The sequence below is a fragment of the Sapajus apella genome, unplaced genomic scaffold, assembly GCF_009761245.1.
Source record: "Sapajus apella isolate SASKATOON/1434 unplaced genomic scaffold, GSC_monkey_1.0 scaffold30, whole genome shotgun sequence".
Classification (NCBI taxonomy): Eukaryota; Metazoa; Chordata; class Mammalia; order Primates; family Cebidae; genus Sapajus; species Sapajus apella.
In genome coordinates, this window is record NW_022436970.1 from 19,655,472 (window position 1) to 19,675,020 (window position 19,549).

The window sequence follows — 19,549 nt, forward strand, 5'->3', positions numbered from 1 at the left end:
TTTGTTATGGTTTCTATGCTAAATCACTTCTTTTTGCTATATATATGTGTATATATATATGTGCGTGTGTGTGTGTGTGTGTGTGTGTGTGTGTATAATTTTTTAAACCAAACCCTCTTTTCAGCAATAATCTCATTTATGGATCCCTGAACTAATTTATTTAAAAGCCCCGTAGATATGATTACAGGGTGTATTTTCCACCAATGTTTACTTTTTGCAGTGTTTGCAAAGTGTGTAATATATTTAGTTTTTTTCTTTTTATCATTCATGTACTAATAATTGTCATGAGAATTTAATGCAGAAGAAAAAAGTTTAATACTTATAGCTTTTTGATTATAGCAAAGTGTGTATGGCCATATCACCCTGAACGTGAACTAATCTCATCAAGTTATAGCAAAGTAAATATTAATTTAAATTTTTATCATATTCTGTTGTAGAGAAAAATGTTTGGGATATGAATAAGATTTTTAAATATAAAAATATTACATTTAAGAAAACTCTGAGGGATGTGGAATGGAAATAAAAAATAAAAGACGAGGCTGGGTGCTGTGGCTTACACCTGTAATCCCAGCATTTTGGGAAGCCAGTGTGAGTGAATCATAAGGTCAAAAGATCGAGACCATCCTGGCCAACATGGTGAACGCCCGTCTTTACTAAAAATACAAAAATTAGCTGGGTGTGGTGGCGCATGTCTGTAGTCCTAGCTACTCGGGAGGCTGAGGCAGGAGAATCTCTCGAACCCTGGAGGCAGAGGCTGCAGTGAGCCGAGATCACGCCATACACTCCAGCGTGACAGAGCGAGACTCTGTCTCAAAAAAATAAATAAATAAAACTTAAACAAAAAATAAAAGAGGAAACAAATCATGTAAATTTTAAGGGGGGAGGTAATTTTATTTTAACATTTTACATTATGTGGGAACTTACACATCTCTTAAAACTATTAAATTTATTTTTTAAAAATAACCCCTGAGCTATCACTCTTTAAAGAATGTGGTAGTGGTAAAAGATTTTTGTTTGTTTTGTTTTGTTTCATATATATCATGTAGGATTGTTGCATAGGTACATACATGGCAATGTTGTTTGCTGCCTCCATCCCCCTGTCACCTATATCTGGCATTTCTCCCCATGTTATCCCTCCCCGGTAGTGGTACAAGTTTTAACAAATTCTTTTGAGACTACTCTATCGGAAAAGTGAGCAGACCAGGGTATAACAATTTTAACCCCAAGAATTGTAAAGATTAAAAAGGAAAGCGCTGTCGCAGACGCTCAACCACGGTGCCAGCTCTGCTTCCTTCATCAGTTGCTAGGGTCATGGGACACAAATACTAAAATACGTCCACTATTGGTGACAGTGCTGGCGAACGCTTTGCCAATCCAGTACACACCGACCCCTCATTGGAGCTTGCGTGACCCGCAGGAGTGAATAAGGACCCCTCCAGTTTTGAACGCCATTGCTGCACTGCAGGCGACTTCTCGGACCCCACCGTTGAAGCACCAGGCCCTCTGCCCACCCACGAGCGACCGAGAAGCACAGCGCAAGCCCACAGCTCCGGACACGTGCTCCTGGGGCGCCCTGCCTTCCAGTAAATCCGAGCCCTTGCCACGCCCATATCCCCCCCGCTCATCTTCGGGGCGGGGCGTAGTGACGTAAGCCCTACGGACCGGGCCGGGATTGGTGAGCGGGGCGGAAATAGAGCTGGGAGAGGTGACGTCAGCCGTCCGCACAGGGCTCAGGACGGAAATGGGGCGGGGAGTGGGTGACGCCATGCCTCTGCCCCGGCCGGATTGGTGGGCGTGGCGGGGGCGGGGTTGGGCGGGGCGATGCCTGCCCTCCGGACAGGGCCGGGTTGGTGGCCAGGGCGACAGCGGAGTGGGCTGGTGGGCGTGGCCGGGACACGTGGTGCGGAACCGGCGCCGCGCCTGCTGCTGGTAAGCGGGCCTTGCCTAGTGGGCCTTCCTTCCCTGGTGGGTGACCTGAGCGGGGAACGGGCTGGGCTGGGAGGACCGTGGGCAGCGGTGAGCGTCACGCCTTATTCGTGGGGGAGTGTGGGGCGCCTGGCCGCAGCCAGGCGGGAACAATGGTGTCCGGGCTGTTCCCGAGCGCGCGGTCGGTGGCGGAGGCCCGTTACGGCCACGGCCTCGTGGCCTCTCGCACCTCCCGGGGCCCGGGGCCCGGGGCCTGGCTCAGCCGGGCCACTCGTGTCCCAGCAGCGCCGGGCGCGTCCCGGGTCCGCAGGGACAAGCTGGGCGGCGCACTTGGCCTGGGCCTACGTGGCCCTCCCTGGTGGAGTGTTGTGTAAAGACTGTGGTTGCAGAATGGGGTTGCAGGGAGCAGAGCGCTGGTCAGTCCACACCCGTCCCCGGAGGCCTGCTGAGAACTGCAGCCTTTCTCTAACGGATTCCTTTCCGGGAGGTCTGGGGTGGGGGGGTGTGGTGGGACAGACGCGCCCCAGGTTCAAAGGGCCCTGGACTGGGTCCCTAGCTCCCACCAGCATTTGAAGCTGAGTTTAAGGCTACAGGAGGAAGCATCTGAGGGAAGACAAAATTCCCTTGCCAGCTTGCAGGTCTGGGGCAGGTATCTCGTTCAGTGGCCTTCCGTGTCTTCATCTGTGAAGCAGAGACAATATTTGGTCCGCCTGGCCGAATGTCTTTGAGACCTTGGACCTCGCAGACAGAGTCACCAAACTACTCCTCCCCACTGCCTGCCAGGGTCAGATCCTAGCGTAGACTGCGTAAAGAGTCGGAGAACCCGGGGCCTGTTCGGATACCTTCCCTGTCCCTAATGTTTGTAGGCAGGAGTGGAGAAAGAGAAGTTCACATTATATTTAGGGATCATGTTCTAGCTCGGGCAGATTGGAGATTCCTACCCGTCTCTTAGTGGTTCTTATACAGAATTGAAGGTGTGATTTAGTTATTTGTGTAATATATGCCTTCAGTTATCAAAGGACAGGTACTGAGATTCTCAGAACCAGAAAACATTTGTGTGTACTGCTGGCAGTTCCAGGTGCCACAGCAATTTCTCCTTCCCTCCGCTGGTCTCAATGTTCAAATCATGTTACTCCCTTGCCAGGCACAGTGGCTCATGTCTGTAATCTTGGCACTTTGGGAGGCTGAAGCAGACAGATCACTTGAGCCTAGGAGTTTGAGACCAGCCTGGCTAACATGGTGAAACCCTGTCTCTACAAAAAATACAAAAATTACCTGGGTGTGGTGGTGCACACCTGTAGTCCCAGCTACTTGGGAAGCTGAGGCAGGAGGATCGTTTGAGCCTGGGAGACGAAGGTTGCGGTGAATCAAGATGGCACCACTGCACTCCAGCCTGGGTGAGAACGAGACCCTGTCTCTAAATGAATAAATAAGTTACTCCTTAAGAACTTTAGATTTTTAGAGGGGAATGGGGTGTCATTTGAAAAGATAATGCTTGCCTTTGCTCAATCCAACATACAGCTTTTACCTTAATTAGTGGTGTTCTCCAGAGCATATAAAAATGGTTCCATTGAACGGCTTTGTAACAGGCAGAGGTGAGACAGGAGTAACCCTGAAGTGTGAGTGGGAGGAAAAACTGGAACCTGGCCTAACCTGGTTTGACTGGATGAGTGATGAACAGGAGTTGCTTTTTAGCCCATCTCCAATGGTGGAACAAGCTGATCTCTGTTTCCTCTCTTCTAGTGAAAGTTGTAACTTAGATAATTACAGTCATATGTCACTTAAGGATGGGGATACATTCTGAGGAAATGCATCATTAGGTGATTGGCTGTTGTGTGCACTTCCTGAGGTACGCTCACACCAACCTGGATGGTACAACCTTCTACACACTAGGCTGTATGCTGTAGCCTATTGCTCCTAGGCTACAAACCCATACAACATGTTCCTTTACTGGATACTGTAGGCAGTTTTAACAGAGTGGTAGGTATTTGTGTATCTAAACATATCCAGACAGAAAATGAACGTTTTAGCTCCATCATGATCTTTTGAGACCACCGCTGTTGTTGACGGAAATGTTAGATGGCACATGACTGTATTTTTGAGTGACTGTAGCTACAATGCCATTGGTTAATTTGACTACAAGAGCATAATATTTATGAGAATGTTCCACAGTGAGCTTGGGATTTGTGGCATTTAATAACCAGAAACCCAAACGAAAATCACAGCATGTAGCATATTGTCCTGCTAAATAGGATTTCTTTTAATGTGAACAGGTGACTTCCTTGTGTACATTTTAGGCAATAGGTGGAGAACAATTTGATTTATTAACACTGAAAAACATCTCTCCAGCATGCTCATGGGCTCCGTCTTGCTTGAGGCTCCTCCAGATGAGTGCCTCAGTGGAGAGATCCGAGCTGGCTGGGAGGTATGTAACTATTCCATGCTCTGTGGCTGGTGTTCGAAGGTAGAGGGCACTTGAGAAGGCAGCGGCTGGATCTCCCACCCATGTAGAAATCACGTTTGTGACTTGCAGTGCCCTGCGGTTTCATCACCCTGCACAGCAACAGCCACTTTTGAACAGCTGCCACGCTGGGTGTCACGGTGGATAAAGTCTCCTCTCTGTTTAGAAATCACTTTGAGATCCTATGCCAAGAAAACAATGCTCTTTACCTGCAGCACGTCAGTGCACAGGTAGCTTGGCAGAGGTAGTTTGTCTGGCATGTAGACACGGGGCTGTAGTAGGGTCCTGTCACTCCGCAGCTGTGATTTCAAGGCACTTCACGTCCCCGCAATCTTGAACTTGCTCAGTATAGCTGGGTGCTTTCCGCTGCAGAAAGCTAATTATGAAAGTCCCAATACCAGAATCATTTTTACATTGCATTCATTCTGACTTCTAAAAATAGTCTGATAATGTGTTTTTGCCTGTATCTGTGAGTGGGGCAGAAATTGCTGGGTGTCATGCATGAAAGCAGGTGACAGCACGCACCACAGAGGCCACATGGCCTGTTCTCTTGGTGAGGTGCTTGTGGAGGTTTAGCAGTTGCCCTTTGGCTGTATCTGGACTAAGAACATCAGCTTTCTTCAACGGAATCTGGTTTTCCTTGGGCTCTGTCATCTGTGTCATGGGTTTGTGGTGGTGGACACAGGATGTGACATTTTTGCTGGGATTCCCTGAAGAGACTGTATCCTCTGGGATAATAGAAAGTAGAAGTTATCTTAGTGCTTTAAGAGTGTAAAAATTTTTATTAAAGTCCCAGTAAAGCTAAAAGTGCCTACCTTTAGTTTTCATTATATTTTCTTCAACATAGGCCCTCCCTCTGTTACCTGTGGACACAGGATTTTGTATAGTTTTTCCTTCCAAATAAAGAAGGGAAAATTAGTCCCAACCTCTAACTGGTGCCCAGAGCTTTTGTCTCTGAGGCCGCAGTCACTTCCTGGAGCCTCTGTGGCTGAGGGTGTTGCAATGCTGGCCTGGAGGGTGGAGCAGCATTTTACAATTCTGAACAAGTGCCTTCTGGGCCAGTCGCCCAGTCAGTCCCCACTGGAGACAGGACTGACCAGTTCCTCTTCCTTCCAAGAGCCTTCAAGATCTGCGGTCTGGGGTCTGGTTGAAAGATGGCGGCCCTCGCTACCCTGTTTAAGTATATTGATGAAAATCAGGATCGATACATTAAGGTAAGGGAATATTCATTTTAGGAAACATTAAAATCTGATTTAATCCCACGGGGCCTAGAGAAACTGTCAAGAGCTAATATGAATTATGCCATTGAAATCCAGAGTTAGACGATCTGCCTAGAGATTTGTTCCATTAGCTGCTTCTCATGGTATAGGTTACACTTTTGGTTTTTGACAGACAGTGTTAATATGTGTTTCTAAGAATAGCAAATCTAATTGAGATTTTTGTTTCATCTCCATCAATTTCTTGTGATAGTTACAGATTAAATAGTTTACATTAAGCATGTTTTAAGTCATTTAATAATGTTATATATTAGTCTGTTTCTTGATGTTAACTTACAGCATTGTGCTTTAAAGTTATTTTTCTTAGACACATTTCAGACGAAATCTTTAGAATTCTCATTCTAAAAATTATACTTTGGAAAATATGGCCATTGTCAGGATAATAAATCAGCTAATTTGGACTGTGGCGACAGTGGGTCTTTTCTGTATCTTTCAGTTGTAATTTAGTCTGATTCAGATAAAAACTTATTTATGGAAGCTGATACATTTTACATTCACTTCCTCTTTGATGATTAAAAACAAACCTTCTGACATTTTTCTTGTGTACTCTAGTTCTTGGTACAGGGATAGCACAAACAATTTAAAAAATCTGAAACACAAAGCACTTGTGATGGGTCTGCCCTTCTTGGAGTCCACCAGTTCAAGTGCAGCAGCTGTGGGGGTGGGGGGGGGGGCGAGCCAGCCATGTGTGCCTGGAACGTGGCAACACTGTGGAAGCTTTTGCTCCCTTAAGGACACCTATTCAGAATCCCTCGTTGCTTGTTGTCCACCACAGAAACTTGCAAAATGGGTATCTATCCAGAGCGTGTCCGCATGGCCTGAGAAGAGAGGCGAAATCAGGAAGATGATGGAGGTTGCCGCTGCAGACGTCAGGCAGTTGGGCGGCTCTGCGGAACTGGTGGACATCGGAAAACAAAAGGTGGGAGGCCGCATTCTTTGCATTGCAGGACCACAGATTCTGCCTGAGGAGTTGACAAGACTCCACGAGTTCTTAAAAGATCTTTTGCTTCAGATAGCCCACTCATCTTTAAAACAAACAAAAAAGGACGTGCCCAGTTTGGGTGGTAAGTTCTGTATGTGACTGCTTCAGTTGGACCGGGACAAAGGTTTTGTGGCACTCAGCATTTTTCTCCAGGAAGCAGAACTGCTGACAGTTACTGAGGACTAAGTTAATGTAACAATCATTCTTAGAGGATTGCTGAGATTCTCCTCCCAGCCATCATCAGTAATCTTTCAAACTAGGAAGTTACACTTTATCCATGTCCATTTAAAAATGATACAAACTAGGGAGTTACATTTTATCCATGTCCATTGAAAAATGATACAAACTAGGGAGTTACATTTTATCCATGTCCATTGAAAAATGATAGAGACTCCTCCCTGCCTGCCCGCCCTCAGGCACACGGTGCTGCATCTATGAGCCTTGTTTTTTTTCGAGACAGTCTCCCTTTGTCACCCAGGCAAGAGTACAATGGCATGATCTCAGCTCACTGTAACCTCTACCTCCCGGGTTTAAGCCATTCTCCTGCCTCAACCTCCTTAGTTGCTGGGATTACAGGTGTGTGCCACCATGCCCAGCTAATTTTTATATTTTTTGTAGAGATGGGGTTTTGCCATGTTGGCCAGGCTGGTCTCGAACTCCTGACCTTGGGTGATCCACCTGCCTTGGCCTCCCATAGTGCTGGGATTACAGGTGTGAGCCACTTTTTGATAAGAGATATTTTGTTTGGCAGTCGGTTGCTTTTCAATGCAGGATTTTGATATGTAAGAATGGTTTGTTTTCTTCCTAAATGAACAATCTCACTTTGTGGTACAGCAAGTTCTCATGTCATCATAGGTTCTTAGAAACTGCAATTTCAAGCAAGACAATGTACAACAACAGGTCCTTGAATAAGATAGTTTTGTTCACTTAAAGTCAGTTTCTAAAAGCCTATCCATGAAGTTGAGTGAGGATTTACTGTGTGTGTGTGTGTGTGTGTGTGTGTGTGTGTGTGTGTGTGTATATATATATATATATATATGTATATATATGGTTTTTGTTTGTTTGTTTTTTGGTTTTTTTTTGTATTTTGTCAGGACGGGGTTTCACCATGTTTCTAGGCTGGTCTCAAACTTCTAGTCTCAAGCAATTTACCTGCCTTGGCATCCCAAATTGTCACGCCACCGTGCCTGGCCTCTTACTGTATATTATTTCACTCGTTTATTTCAGATGATTTCAGCCTCATGTTAATTGCATGTTTCGTGCCATATATTTTCAAAGTTTGTAATATTCTTTTATATTCTTTGATCTAATAACACGCTTTGACTTATCTTGTTTCTTTGGCCTGATGATTTGGGTGTCAAGCTGAAATCACAGCCCTAGAAGCTTGGGTGTGGCCGTTCAGCTTAGTGCGCTAGTTTCATGGTGGGGGAGAGTGGAGGCTGGGCACAGTGTCCACTGGGAGCCCACAGAAGGCTCATTCAGAGCAGGTTCAAGCCCAGGCCTCCCAATTCCCCAGGCAGTGCAGTTCATTTGAGGTTTTCTCCTGAAAACAAATTTAATAATTGACTTAGGGTATATTATAGCTTCCCAACAACTTTTCCCCCACTCTTGGGAGAATAAACCAAGTTTCTTCATGTTGTTTCTTTTTAGGGTCAGACTTGCTTTGCTCCCTTTCCTTTATTTTCCTAATATATTTTTTAAAATTAGGTGCAGCAAATCATTTTTAGGAGTTGTTTATTACAATAGTTATATTTACTTCATTGATCACTGTCAGTGCTGTACAGTTCTTAAGAAAGGGCCTTTCATTAAAAACTAGGTTATTATTATACTATTTTGAATTACATAACACCGATTTTTATCAAGGAATTAAAAGATACCATCACTGGTGGAAATCTTCTGCAGAGACGTTTGCGGTGTGGGGTGACTACACATCTTCTCTTGTCTTCCCACATGTCTGTGTGGCGGTAGGATTCCGTTTTTCATAGTGATGGTGACTTGCTGCAGCGTTCAAGGTGGAGATGGGTGTTTTCCTATGTCAGTGCAGAAGTGGAGTATTTTCAGGCTCATGAAGGAAAGGTGATGTTGGACATTTCAGAACAATTTTACCCATGGGCCCAAGCAGCTTCTTAGAAAATGCTAAAGTATTTCAGAGGAGCTCTATATTGCACGGGAATTTATTTAGAGAAACTCTGTTATCATTTGAAAATGATTTTTCTACTCAGGCAGCTGAAGGCCAACTGGACTGCCAGGGCCGTGGGTCCTCTGCGACCAGAGGCCCATCACCAGCACTGTCCTGATCTAGTTGTCATTTCAGTGACTGCTCCTTTTACCTCTGAATTGCAAACTGTTAATTTAACTTCATTATCAGTTTAGTTTGTGTGATGTGTCTATGAATACCTATTTTTATAAACAGTATTTTCTAGTAACTAGACTAATATGTAGGTATGTCATGGTTTAGCATGAACAGTCTCTTCCTGCTGCAGCTAAAACCATCCCCTGCCACTAGCTTGTGACACATCGTGATGATCATGGGTTTTTTTTCTATTGGAATATAGGACTGGTAGAGGAGCTGCATGGCCACAGGAGTCTTGTACAGCCTGAATGGGCCACGGTCTAGTAAAAGGTGAAGACCATTGACCTGATGTGAAAGTTGGAAAAGACCTAAGATTGATTTGCCCCCATCTAGATGCAGGGGTGGGCTGGGACGCCTGTCCCATCCTCCCTTCCTATGTATGATTCACCTCCATCTGCATGCACAGGTGGGCTGGGGCACCTCTCCTGTCCTCCATGCCTGTGAGATTGTGGAACACTGATAGTGCCTTTCGGACAAAGCTCAGAAGGAGTACCAGCTATGACTACCTTTTTAGAATGGCTAAATGTAAATTTAGATATAAAGATTAAATTGTTATATATATATATCTTGGTTTATATCCCTTTGTATGCATAATTGTAATTTATGTACAGAATTTCAAAAATGTATCTTCTGATTTCAGATTATAGTTGATTTTAACCATGATTTCAGAAAATAAACTAAGTTGCATCCCGAACTCAGCCTGCATGTTTTGTTATATAAAAGTCAGAAAAAATCAGCCTTTCAGAATTTACCAAACCCAGCCGGGCGCGGTGGCTCGTGCTTGTATTAGCACTTGGGGAAGCCGATGTAAGTGGTTTGCCTGAGCTCAGGAATTCAAGACCACCGTGGGGTCAACATAGTGAAACCTTGTCTCTACTAAAATACAAAAAATTAACCAGGTGTGGTGGCTGGCTTCTGGAATCCCAGCTACTCTGGCAGCTGAGGCATGAGAATCACTTGAGCCTGGGAGGCACCGGGTGCAGTGAGCTGGGATCATGCCACTGCACTCCAGCCTGGATGACAAAGGGAAATTCCCTCTCAAAAATAAATAAATAAAAGAATTTACCAAACTGCCTGCAATTGGCAAACATGATTGAGTAGATGTGCTCTGGAATACAAGAAAGTAAATTCCTAATTAACGACTCCATTGAACAGTGTGCTCTTAAGCTATACAATAGAGGTTGATTGATGAGGACAGATAAGGAAGCTCAAAGTCTTTTAATAATCTCCTCTGTAAAAACCAAATTTCTTCAACAAAAGCTGTCCTTGCTTCCTTTCCTCTCCACGCTCAGCTCCCTGATGGCTCAGAGATCCCGCTCCCTCCTATTCTGCTTGGCAGTCTGGGCTCAGACCCACAGAAGAAAACGGTGTGCATTTACGGGCACTTGGATGTGCAGCCTGCGGCCCTGGAGGATGGCTGGGACAGCGAGCCCTTCACCCTGGTGGAGCGAGACGGTGAGCACTGCATGCCCGTGTGTGCCCAGAGGAAAAGCACTGACCTTTGCAAAGTCACTGCTAGTCTGGTTTTCTCTGTTTCCAGTACATACTGTTTTTATTTCATTTTATTTTTATTTTTATTTTTTTGAGACCAAGTCTCGTTCTGTTGTCCAGGCTGGAGCGCAGTGGCAAGATCTCGTCTCACTGCAATCTCCGAGTCCCGGGTTCAAGCGATTCTTCTGCCTCAGCGTCCCGAGTAGCTGGGACTACAGGCATGCGCCACCATGCCTGGCTAATTTTGTATTTTTAGTAGAAATGGGGTTTCACCATGTTGGCCAGGCTGGTCTCGAACTCCTGACCTGATGATCCACCCACCTTGGCCTCCCAGAGTGCTGGGATTCCAGGCATGAGCCACTGTACCTGGTACAGACTGTGTTTAACATAACCTAAAAATGGAGGTTTCTCACATGTGCCTCTGTCGCTGACCTTCCGGAAGGCCTGTTTTCACGTGTGCAAACCAGTTCTCCGTGACTGGGGCCAGCCAGGCTTCCTCTCCTGCTGACGCTTCTTCTCAGAATGTAAATTTCCAATCAGAGCAGGGCTGTCCTGAAAAGGCTGTCGCCTCATACTCCTCCTCTGTCCCAACTAACAGCTGCTTCTGCGGTGTATGTTGGTGGCCTCCTTCACCCCGGCTGCCCTGGTGGAGGTGGCAATGTCACTGTTATTCACGGAGTGCTTCTGTGTGCCGGGCACCTACAGGCCTTCGAGGCCCGTGCTGTGAGTGACCCCGCAGGCTGGCCTCTTTTCTTCCTGCTCCTTCTGGGGTAAAGGCCTTCCACTTTCCACTTTCAATTCTGAATTTCTACATGCGCCTGCACAATACCGCGTTTGACCAGATGAGGAATCCTCCCTCCCTGGTGGCGGGCCCTCCTGGCTAAGTTCTAGCCTCTTCTCATCGAAGCCCTTCCATCTGAATCATTGCCTCTGTACTCTAACCTTTCCTGCCTCGGTGTCGGTTGTGTTCATTACTGTGCAAAATTGAAAATGATTTTACTGAAAGCAAGGTTTTCGATGAGATGTAATTCCATGCCATTGCCATTGTCACAGTGGAATTGCTGACTTGCGGTCGATTGTAGGATTAACCCTCTGTGCGCTTGGACGCCCCTCGCGCGTGGTCCGGCGTGTCTGCTGGCCGGGCCCTCGCTGCTCGAACTGGCTCCCTCTGAACAGAAGTCCTTGTCTTTACTACTTGTCCACTGTCTCACAGTCTCCGTGATGGCACCATCTTCTGCCACCTGCACCAGGAACTGGGTCCCCATCCCTGCCAGGCCCTCCTCCAGGCCATTGCCTTTCCCACGTTGAAAGCCCCGTCTCCACCTCCCGCCCCGTGCTGGGTCCCGCTCCCACTTCTGAGCCTTCACGGTGCCACTCCTTTTCCAGGCTGTTCCCAGAGTGACCTCAGCATGCCACTTCTCTCCTTGACTCCCCCTGGAGGACTCAGGATGGCACAGAGGGTCCCTCCCCTTGCCTGCCTTCTGCCTCCCCTTCTCCCACCTGTACCCAGCCACATGGGACCACGTGCAGCCCTCAGGAGCCTGTGCTGCTCAGAAGTGCACCTGCATGGGCGTCAGCCCCATCACCGCTGCCTCGTCCTCTGTGGGGCCTGTCTCCGACCACCCTCTCAGCCCTCCCTGTCCCAGCCTCACCTGTACCGAGGGAAGCATCACTGCCAGCCGCACTGCCTCCCTCTCCTTGTCAGGGAGCCTTGGAGGGTGGGGGCAGGTCACATTTGCCCGCGGCTCTGAGCCAGGACCGTGCCAGCCACCGTACTTGTTCAGTGTTTGTCACAGGGATAAGGATTTTTTTTAGAAGAGTTTATATTTGATCTTCAGTTTTTGTGAAAAGTTGGGTTTCATTCATAAAAGAAAACTCTCCAGGTAGTGATGACTTTCAGCCTCATGCTACTATGGGCTGGGTCATGCTGAGACTGCGGGACCTGGGAAGCAGGCCGAGCCCCAGGAGGTCAGGAGACTGGCTGGGAAGACCCAGGCCCAGCAGAGGGCCGTGTCCTGAGGCCGGCTCCTCCTCAGTCTGGTTCCATGAGGCCAGCACCATGTGGCAGAAGATGGAGGAGGGGTGGGGCCTTGTCTTCAAGATGTCACTTGTGTTGTCAGCTTCCTCAGAAGCAAGTGTGGTGAGGGGCCACTGTGACTGATAACGCTGATTAGAAGCCTTGTCTGTAGTTTTCAGAGTGATAACTACAGAAGGAAGTAGAGGCTAAATGAGAAACATGCTAGTTCTCTGTTTTTTATCGAATTAAGTGTCACAATTGGGTGGGGGTGAGATTATGGTCCTTTTTTGACAAAGGTGCCTTAGCTTCCTGAGCAACTGGGTTTCCAGTCCCCATTGCTCCCCAATGCTTCTGGTAAATGGGTTTTAATGAACTAAGCAGCTGGCTACAGCTTCCTGAAGTTAGAACTGGAGGTCTCCACCCTAACCCAGCAGGAAGCCATGCCCCCCGCTGACGCTGTGACCATGTTGGGAGAGGGAAGGGGTGACGTGGGAGCATCCACGTGGCTTATCTCTTCGATGATGGCGAATTCTTTGGCACATTTAATGATAGTGTTGGGTGGAGACTCGGGTCTCCTGCTTGGAAGGGGAAGCCTCCCTCGTGTTTGCTTTGCTAAGGGGTCATCAGATGTGCACTTGAGATATGCTGCTTCTGGGTTCGTTGTAATCATCAATTTATGAATTTGTGGATTGCTGTTCTAGGCAAGCTGTATGGGAGAGGTTCAACTGATGATAAGGGCCCCGTGGCCGGCTGGATGAATGCCCTGGAAGCGTATCAGAAAACAGACCAGGTATGCCCCCTATGCTGACTCCTGCCTGGGCCTGGGTTCCATCTGAGCCATAGGAAGACAGCCTCTCTGTTCACACAACAGCTTGTAAAGCTCACAGGAAAAGAGAAGACAGGCATCGCCCAGCCCTTATCGCACAGGTGACTCCGATTTAAGAGTATAGGTTTGTTTTCCAGCTTTAGGAAACATTCAAAGTTTAATTGTTTTACAGCTGCGCAAAGGTCATCATATTGGCAACTCAGCATGATTTTTGCCACCTCAGGAAATGTGACAATGTGACTTTTCAGCCCCTGACTGTCCCTGTGAGTGTGGTTCCTTGCCAGAATGTAATGCACCCTTAGTGACATCACACAGGCCCCTCACTCTCTCTGTGTGGTTTACATCCTCCTAAAAATAAATTCTGTTTTTTAAAATGTATTTTCCGGCCTGGTGCGGTAGCTTACACCTGTAATCCCAGCACTTGAGGTCAGGAGTTCGAGACCAACTTGGCCAACGTGCTGAAACCCCATCTCTACTAAAAATGCAAAAATTAGCTGGGCATGGTGGTGAGCACCTGTAATCCCAGCTCCTGGAAGGCTGAGGCAGGAAAATTCCTTGAACCAGGGAGGTGGAGGTTGCAGTGAGCCGAGATGGTGCCACTGCACTCCAGCCTGGGTAACAGAGTGAGACTCTACCTCAGCAAAAGGAAGCTGTGAAATATCTGCTCATTGTTCAAGGTTTGCTAAAAAGCAGACAAGTAGAGAGAAAAATACTGGCCTAGAATCCAAAGACAATTAGTATTTTGAAATTTACCAGGATTTTCTGTGGCTTTTTGCCTAGTTGTGATCATGCTGTGTAGACATCTTTGCATCTTGCTTTTATCTTGTATCCTGATAAAATAAGAATAAGATAAGCATTTTTGTCAAAGCATGGAATGTTAGTTCTGAAAACGGTCTCAGCCCTTCTGGTCCAGGGGATCACTTTACATGGTGGGAAAGTGATGCCCAGAACCACCTGGCCTGGCGCGGCGGAGCCTGCATGCTGGGCAGGAACTCAGAAGCCTCCCAAACTCTGGCCTCGTGGAGCCCTCAGCCTCAGCTGCAGTGGAGGCACCTCAGGCTGTGGGGGAACCAAGGATGACAGGTGGCTATGCACAGGGAGAGGGCCTGTGAAAGATTTTATGTGAAGGGCAGAGCAGGAGGAGGAGCCGGCAGGGGAGGAAGCACGTCCATGAACAGGGCAGTCTGGGGCAGCCTAGGCGGTCTGGAACTAGGACTCAGTGGCCTTGAGTCCTCATTTAGGCCCTGCAGTTCTTTATCCTGTGTGGCCTTTGGCAAATCACGAGTTTTGTGCACAACCTCATTTTTTCACCTTTTGAGTGTGGGGGCTAGAGTCGGAAGAGCAGCTGTGAAGCTACAAAACATGATCCAGACACTCGGCGAGGTGTGCAGGTTGCCACTGGGCCCCTCAGGAAGAGCGGCGCTTCTGTGCCCGGGAGCAGCACAAGGTCACGTGGGAGGACCCACGCCGCCTGCGTCAGTGGCTCCCCCGGTATAATCAGGACTCACGTGGTGTTGTTTGTGTCGTGGCCCTTACTACAGAGGGAGCAGCACAGGCTTTCCTGAGGCTCTCCTCGGCCATGTGGGGTGGCTGCAGAGAGCCCCACCTGGCGGGACTGGACTGGTCAAAGTGGCCTGGAGCCACAGTGGCCTGGCAGGGCCTGGGGAGGGGGTGACGACAGGTGTACACAGAGGCCCATGTGATCGGTCTGGAGAAGGCCGGAGATTTGAAATGTGTAATCCTAAGTGTGGTTTCTAGAAGGAAAGTTCGCAAAGCTGAATATCCGCTCGTGCTGTTCCCTTCTCATAGGAGATTCCTGTCAACGTCCGGTTCTGCCTCGAAGGCATGGAGGAGTCAGGCTCTGAGGGCCTAGACGAGCTGATTTTCGCCCAGAAAGACAGCTTCTTTAAGGACGTGGACTACGTCTGCATTTCTGACAACTACTGGCTGGGGAAGAAGAAGCCCTGCATCACCTACGGCCTCAGGGGCATCTGCTACTTCTACATCGAGGTGCAGTGCGGAGTCCTACGGCTTCATTTTTCTCTAACCTCTGAGTCTCCTGGTTCTTCCAAACCCAAAGTAGGCAAGGACCCAGAAGTCAGGCACACAGGATGGAGAAGCACAGGGCTCACTTAGCACCCCAGTTCCCAGCTTCCATACCCCAGATGGACAGCAACACCCGCAGTGATCAGGAGTTAATCTCACAGCAGCATTAAGCTATGTCAGTGTGATTTGCGATGCTGCCTTGGAGCAGCTGAGAGGAGATAAAATGTTAGTTCATTTCGGAAGATGCAGACACATACAAAGCATTTTAGAAACACTTCCTTCTGAAAGTTGAAATATTTATACGTTAACACTTAGGCTTCTTATACCATGACTAAGTGACTGACTGCATGGGATAAAGAGAAACTGAGACCCGGCGTGGTGGCTCACGCCTGTAATCCCAGCACTTTGGGAGGCCGAGGCAGGCAGATTACTTGAGGCCAGGAGTTTGAAACCAGCCTGGCTAACATGGAGAAACCCCATCTCTATTAAAAATACAGAAAGTTAGCCAGGTGTGGTGGCGAGCACCTGTAATCCCAGCTACTCGGGAGGCTGAGGCAGGAGAATTGCCTGAACCTGGGAGGCAGAGGTTGCAGTGAGTGGAGATTGCACCACTGCACACTCCAGCCTGAGGGACAGAGTGAAACTCTGTTTCAAAAAAAAAGAGAAACCGAGGCAGCACTGAACGTGGGAAAGGCCAGGCCTGGGCCAGATTCTGCCGCTCACTGGCTGGTGGTCATCTCTCAATACCCCACAGGGTAACGTGTGATTAAATTAGGTCCTGTCTACAGACGTCATTTATAACCTGAACAGTGCTAAAAATCACTGCATTTGCTACCCTGGGCACTAACTCTGAGCAAGGCACCATTCTGGTTTTATAGGTGGCCCCGTGTCACCCCCAGTGCTGGGAGGGGCATTGCACCTCTGCCCATTTGCAGGCGAAGAGCCGGGCACGTGGCAAGCAGCTGCTTTACGCTTTGTATGTGCTGCTCAGTGCAAGGGTGAGGTCTGACCTCGGGTCTCAGGCTCTGGGCCTGTGGCAGGTCTCATGTTGGGCTGCCCTCAGCAGAGGTGCAGGGTCTTCATGAAACTTCTAGAAAAGGCTCTGAGTGGTAGGCAGATTGCCCTGTGGAATGCTTGTACCTGTGGCTAGTGTTACCAGCTTATCTGTGCTTGGCATATGCAAGAGTATTTTTTGTTCCTGCCTAAGGTTTTAATTTGGGAAATGCCTTGCTTTGCTCCCTGAGAGAGCAGATTTTGATTTGGAAAATTGTCAGGCCTTGTAAATGCCCTTTGTTGAATTCACTGTCACATGATAAAAATAAGCTCCCACTAGGCAGCCAGACACAGCGGCCTTTGTTTCCGTCCAGGTGGAGTGCAGCGACAGAGACCTGCATTCCGGGGTGTACGGGGGCTCGGTGCACGAGGCCATGACTGATCTTGTTTTGCTGATGGGTAAGTGTCGGATTGGCGTTCAGTCGCCATTTAAGGGAAAGTGGACGGGCATGATTTCCAGACTGTCTGTCATCAGCTTTGGTGCCTTTCGGCATTCCACATGAACCAACTTGCGTCTCGGTTTCCAACTGCACCTCCCCCTCCCTCCACTCACTTGTCCCTCTGAGAGGCCCCCTTGTTTTCTTTTTGCCTCTGAAACCCTCCCGTGCCTGTCACCACCTGTTGAAACCTTGCCCTGCCTCCAGCAGCCAACTCAGATGCCCCCAGGTCCTGTCTGGCCAGGCCCCTCGAGGCACGTGCTCCTGTCCTTCCTCTGGATGTGGTCATTTGACATCTCTCACAGGGCACGTGTTTTGGTCTGTCTTACATGATAACCAGCCCCATCCACGTCCCCCTGCTTGATCAGCTCTTTGAGAGCAAGCACCCCATCGCGCTGTTCCCGGCGTCTTTTTGCAGTGAGGCCACCCACAGCCCACTCTTCCCACACCACCCCCCCAAGCTCTCCTTTCCTCTCCACCAGATGCCAGCCACCCACGTGATGTCCACTCTGTTACACCCACAGTTTACCCCCCTCAGTTCGGGAGCAGCTTGTTTCTTGTGGAATGCACATTAAAAAGGCACATGGGCAGTGCAGTGGTTGTCAGAATGGGGCTGCATGAAGCCAGCCTGCTGGTTTGCCTCCTGGTCCATGACCAAGGACAATTCCCTTTCCCCACCTTCTCCTCAGTCTCCTTATCTGAGAAATGGGCATGCCCAAGCTGCTCCCTCATTGGCTGCTCTGCTGATTACATCACTGGCTGAGCCTAAGGCCCTGGACAACACCTGAGAGGCAATGCATGCTGGGACGCATCCGTGAACATTATTCTGTGGACCGTGGTGGCTGCTCTTGTCCCCTCCCTCAGCCACGTGGCTGTGGGGCTGCGTCTCTCCCGAGCTATGCTCCTGGGGTTGGTGCAGGAAAAAGCAGCTCGCCTTTGCGCAGCCCCCCGAGTGCTGTAACCCTCTCCTGCTTCCCTCAGGCTCTTTAGTGGACAAGAGGGGGAACATCCTGATCCCCGGCATTAACGAGGCTGTGGCCGCCGTGACGGAAGAGGAGCACAAGCTGTACGACGACATTGACTTTGACATGGAGGAGTTTGCCAGGGATGTGGGGGCGCACACCCTCCTGCACTGCTGCAAGGTGCTGGCCCAGGGCTCGGCCCTGCCACTTCCCTGGGTCCCGGGGGTCCCCGAGGGAAGGAGCTGGAATGTCCAGTGCACATGAGTCACCAAACAGTGCAGACATTCCGAAAGCAGGCGTGACTGGGTTGCTAGTTGTTGGGATTTTTAAATATCAAAATCCACTTTTGATTCCATCAGGCCTGGAGAAGCATGCAGAGGGGACACAGGCTGTCACCTGCTGCAGCGGCTCTGCCGTGTTCATGTTTGTAGAGTCACCTCCTTACCACTGGGCCCAGGGACCATTAAGCCACTCCAGAGCCAAGTGTTGGGTGGAAACTGTATAGAATGTTCACGTGTTAGGGGAAAAGTGGGTCATGACTTTTCTAATAGGCCGTAGGTTTATGAGGTATATGTAGGTTCTGCGCCATTGATTCAGCCTACATCCATGGAATCAAGCACTTAGGTGCCTGGGAGACAAGGGAAATAAGGCCAGGCTGGGCCCTTGAGGTTTGTCTCTCAGAGACAGACAGGCAAGAACTTCTAACAGAGTTGGCAAGAACTCTTTAATTTGGGAAATGCCTTGCTTTGCTCCCTGAGAGAGCAGATTTTGATTTGGAAAATTGTCAGGGAATTTTCCTGACAAGGGCCATGCTGGGGAGTTCCAGAGGCTGTGGGCCTACGCGAGCAGAGGGGCGTGGTCCTGGGAACAGCCGAGCCTCTGGTCACAGGGTCCCGTCGGCCAGCAAAGGTGCAGGGTGAGGCTGGCGTGCTGGGTCAGTAGGAGCACAGACATGTAGGCTGCTTGGGGTCAGACAGGCAGCAGAGTGATGTGCCACCAAGACCGATGGAGCTGCCGTGGAGCTCCGGGTCTTCCTAGGAGACGTGAGCCACAGCAAGGCTTTGAGTTCATTGGATCTCAATGACAGTGGGAAAGGTTATGGGTCAGGGTGTTGGAGCTGGGAGACCTGTGAGGCTGTTGCAGGCGCCGGAGCCTTGGCTGGCATCAGGGTGACAAGGGAGGTTGGGGGACACTCAGCCCCTCAGGGAGGAGCCTCTGGAATAGCAAGAGAAGGTCCCCAACAACAGTGACTGAACAGAGATGTCATGGACTGAGGGGTTGGGGAAAAGGTGGGTCTGTTTCTCTGCCCTGTTCTCTCAGACTTGGATTTGCTTCTGTGCAGGGGGTTTTAGGGCCTTGTCTATGCCTCCCAGATAACATTGAGCTGTTTGGTTCACAAACAGAAATCTACACATTCAATGGCTAAATCACTGAGGAGCCTTCTGGAAGCTCCTTTGGGGCACACCTGCTCTCTTGACCTGCCTTCTGCTGCTGCAGGGACACAGAGGGAAGGAGCAGGCAGGAAGGTCATGGTGTTGATGACACACTTGGGAAGCAGGAGACAAGGTCTCCCCTGGTCTGAGGAGACAGCATCTTCGGTATTCACAGGCCGTACCAGATGTGCTGATCAGCCTGGCTCTGCTCTCTCAGTAGGAATGGGCCGCATACCCATGTCCCGTGGGCCTGGGAGAGGTCTGCACATGCATCATCAGTATTCA

At 49.0% G+C, this 19,549-nt stretch overlaps 1 protein-coding gene across 3 annotated transcripts in view; it reads left to right on the plus strand.

Moving 5' to 3' along the window:
- Window positions 1-1,564: 1,564 nt before the first annotated feature.
- CNDP2 (carnosine dipeptidase 2) overlaps window positions 1,565-19,549 on the plus strand; it is a 22,950-nt gene continuing 4,965 nt past the window's right edge. The window contains exons 1-8 of one of the 3 annotated variants that reach the window (XM_032293757.1): window positions 1,565-1,583; window positions 5,505-5,601; window positions 6,440-6,583; window positions 10,292-10,454; window positions 13,209-13,297; window positions 15,143-15,343; window positions 16,747-16,831; window positions 17,851-18,011. In XM_032293757.1, the coding sequence (XP_032149648.1) occupies window positions 5,542-5,601; window positions 6,440-6,583; window positions 10,292-10,454; window positions 13,209-13,297; window positions 15,143-15,343; window positions 16,747-16,831; window positions 17,851-18,011 (903 nt within the window). In that variant the 5' untranslated portion in view covers window positions 1,565-1,583; window positions 5,505-5,541. Of the gene's footprint in view, window positions 1,584-1,804; window positions 1,930-4,275; window positions 4,352-5,504; window positions 5,602-6,439; window positions 6,584-10,291; window positions 10,455-13,208; window positions 13,298-15,142; window positions 15,344-16,746; window positions 16,832-17,850; window positions 18,012-19,549 lie in introns of those variants that run through there. The other 2 variants (XM_032293754.1, XM_032293756.1) reach the window with 2 other exon arrangements.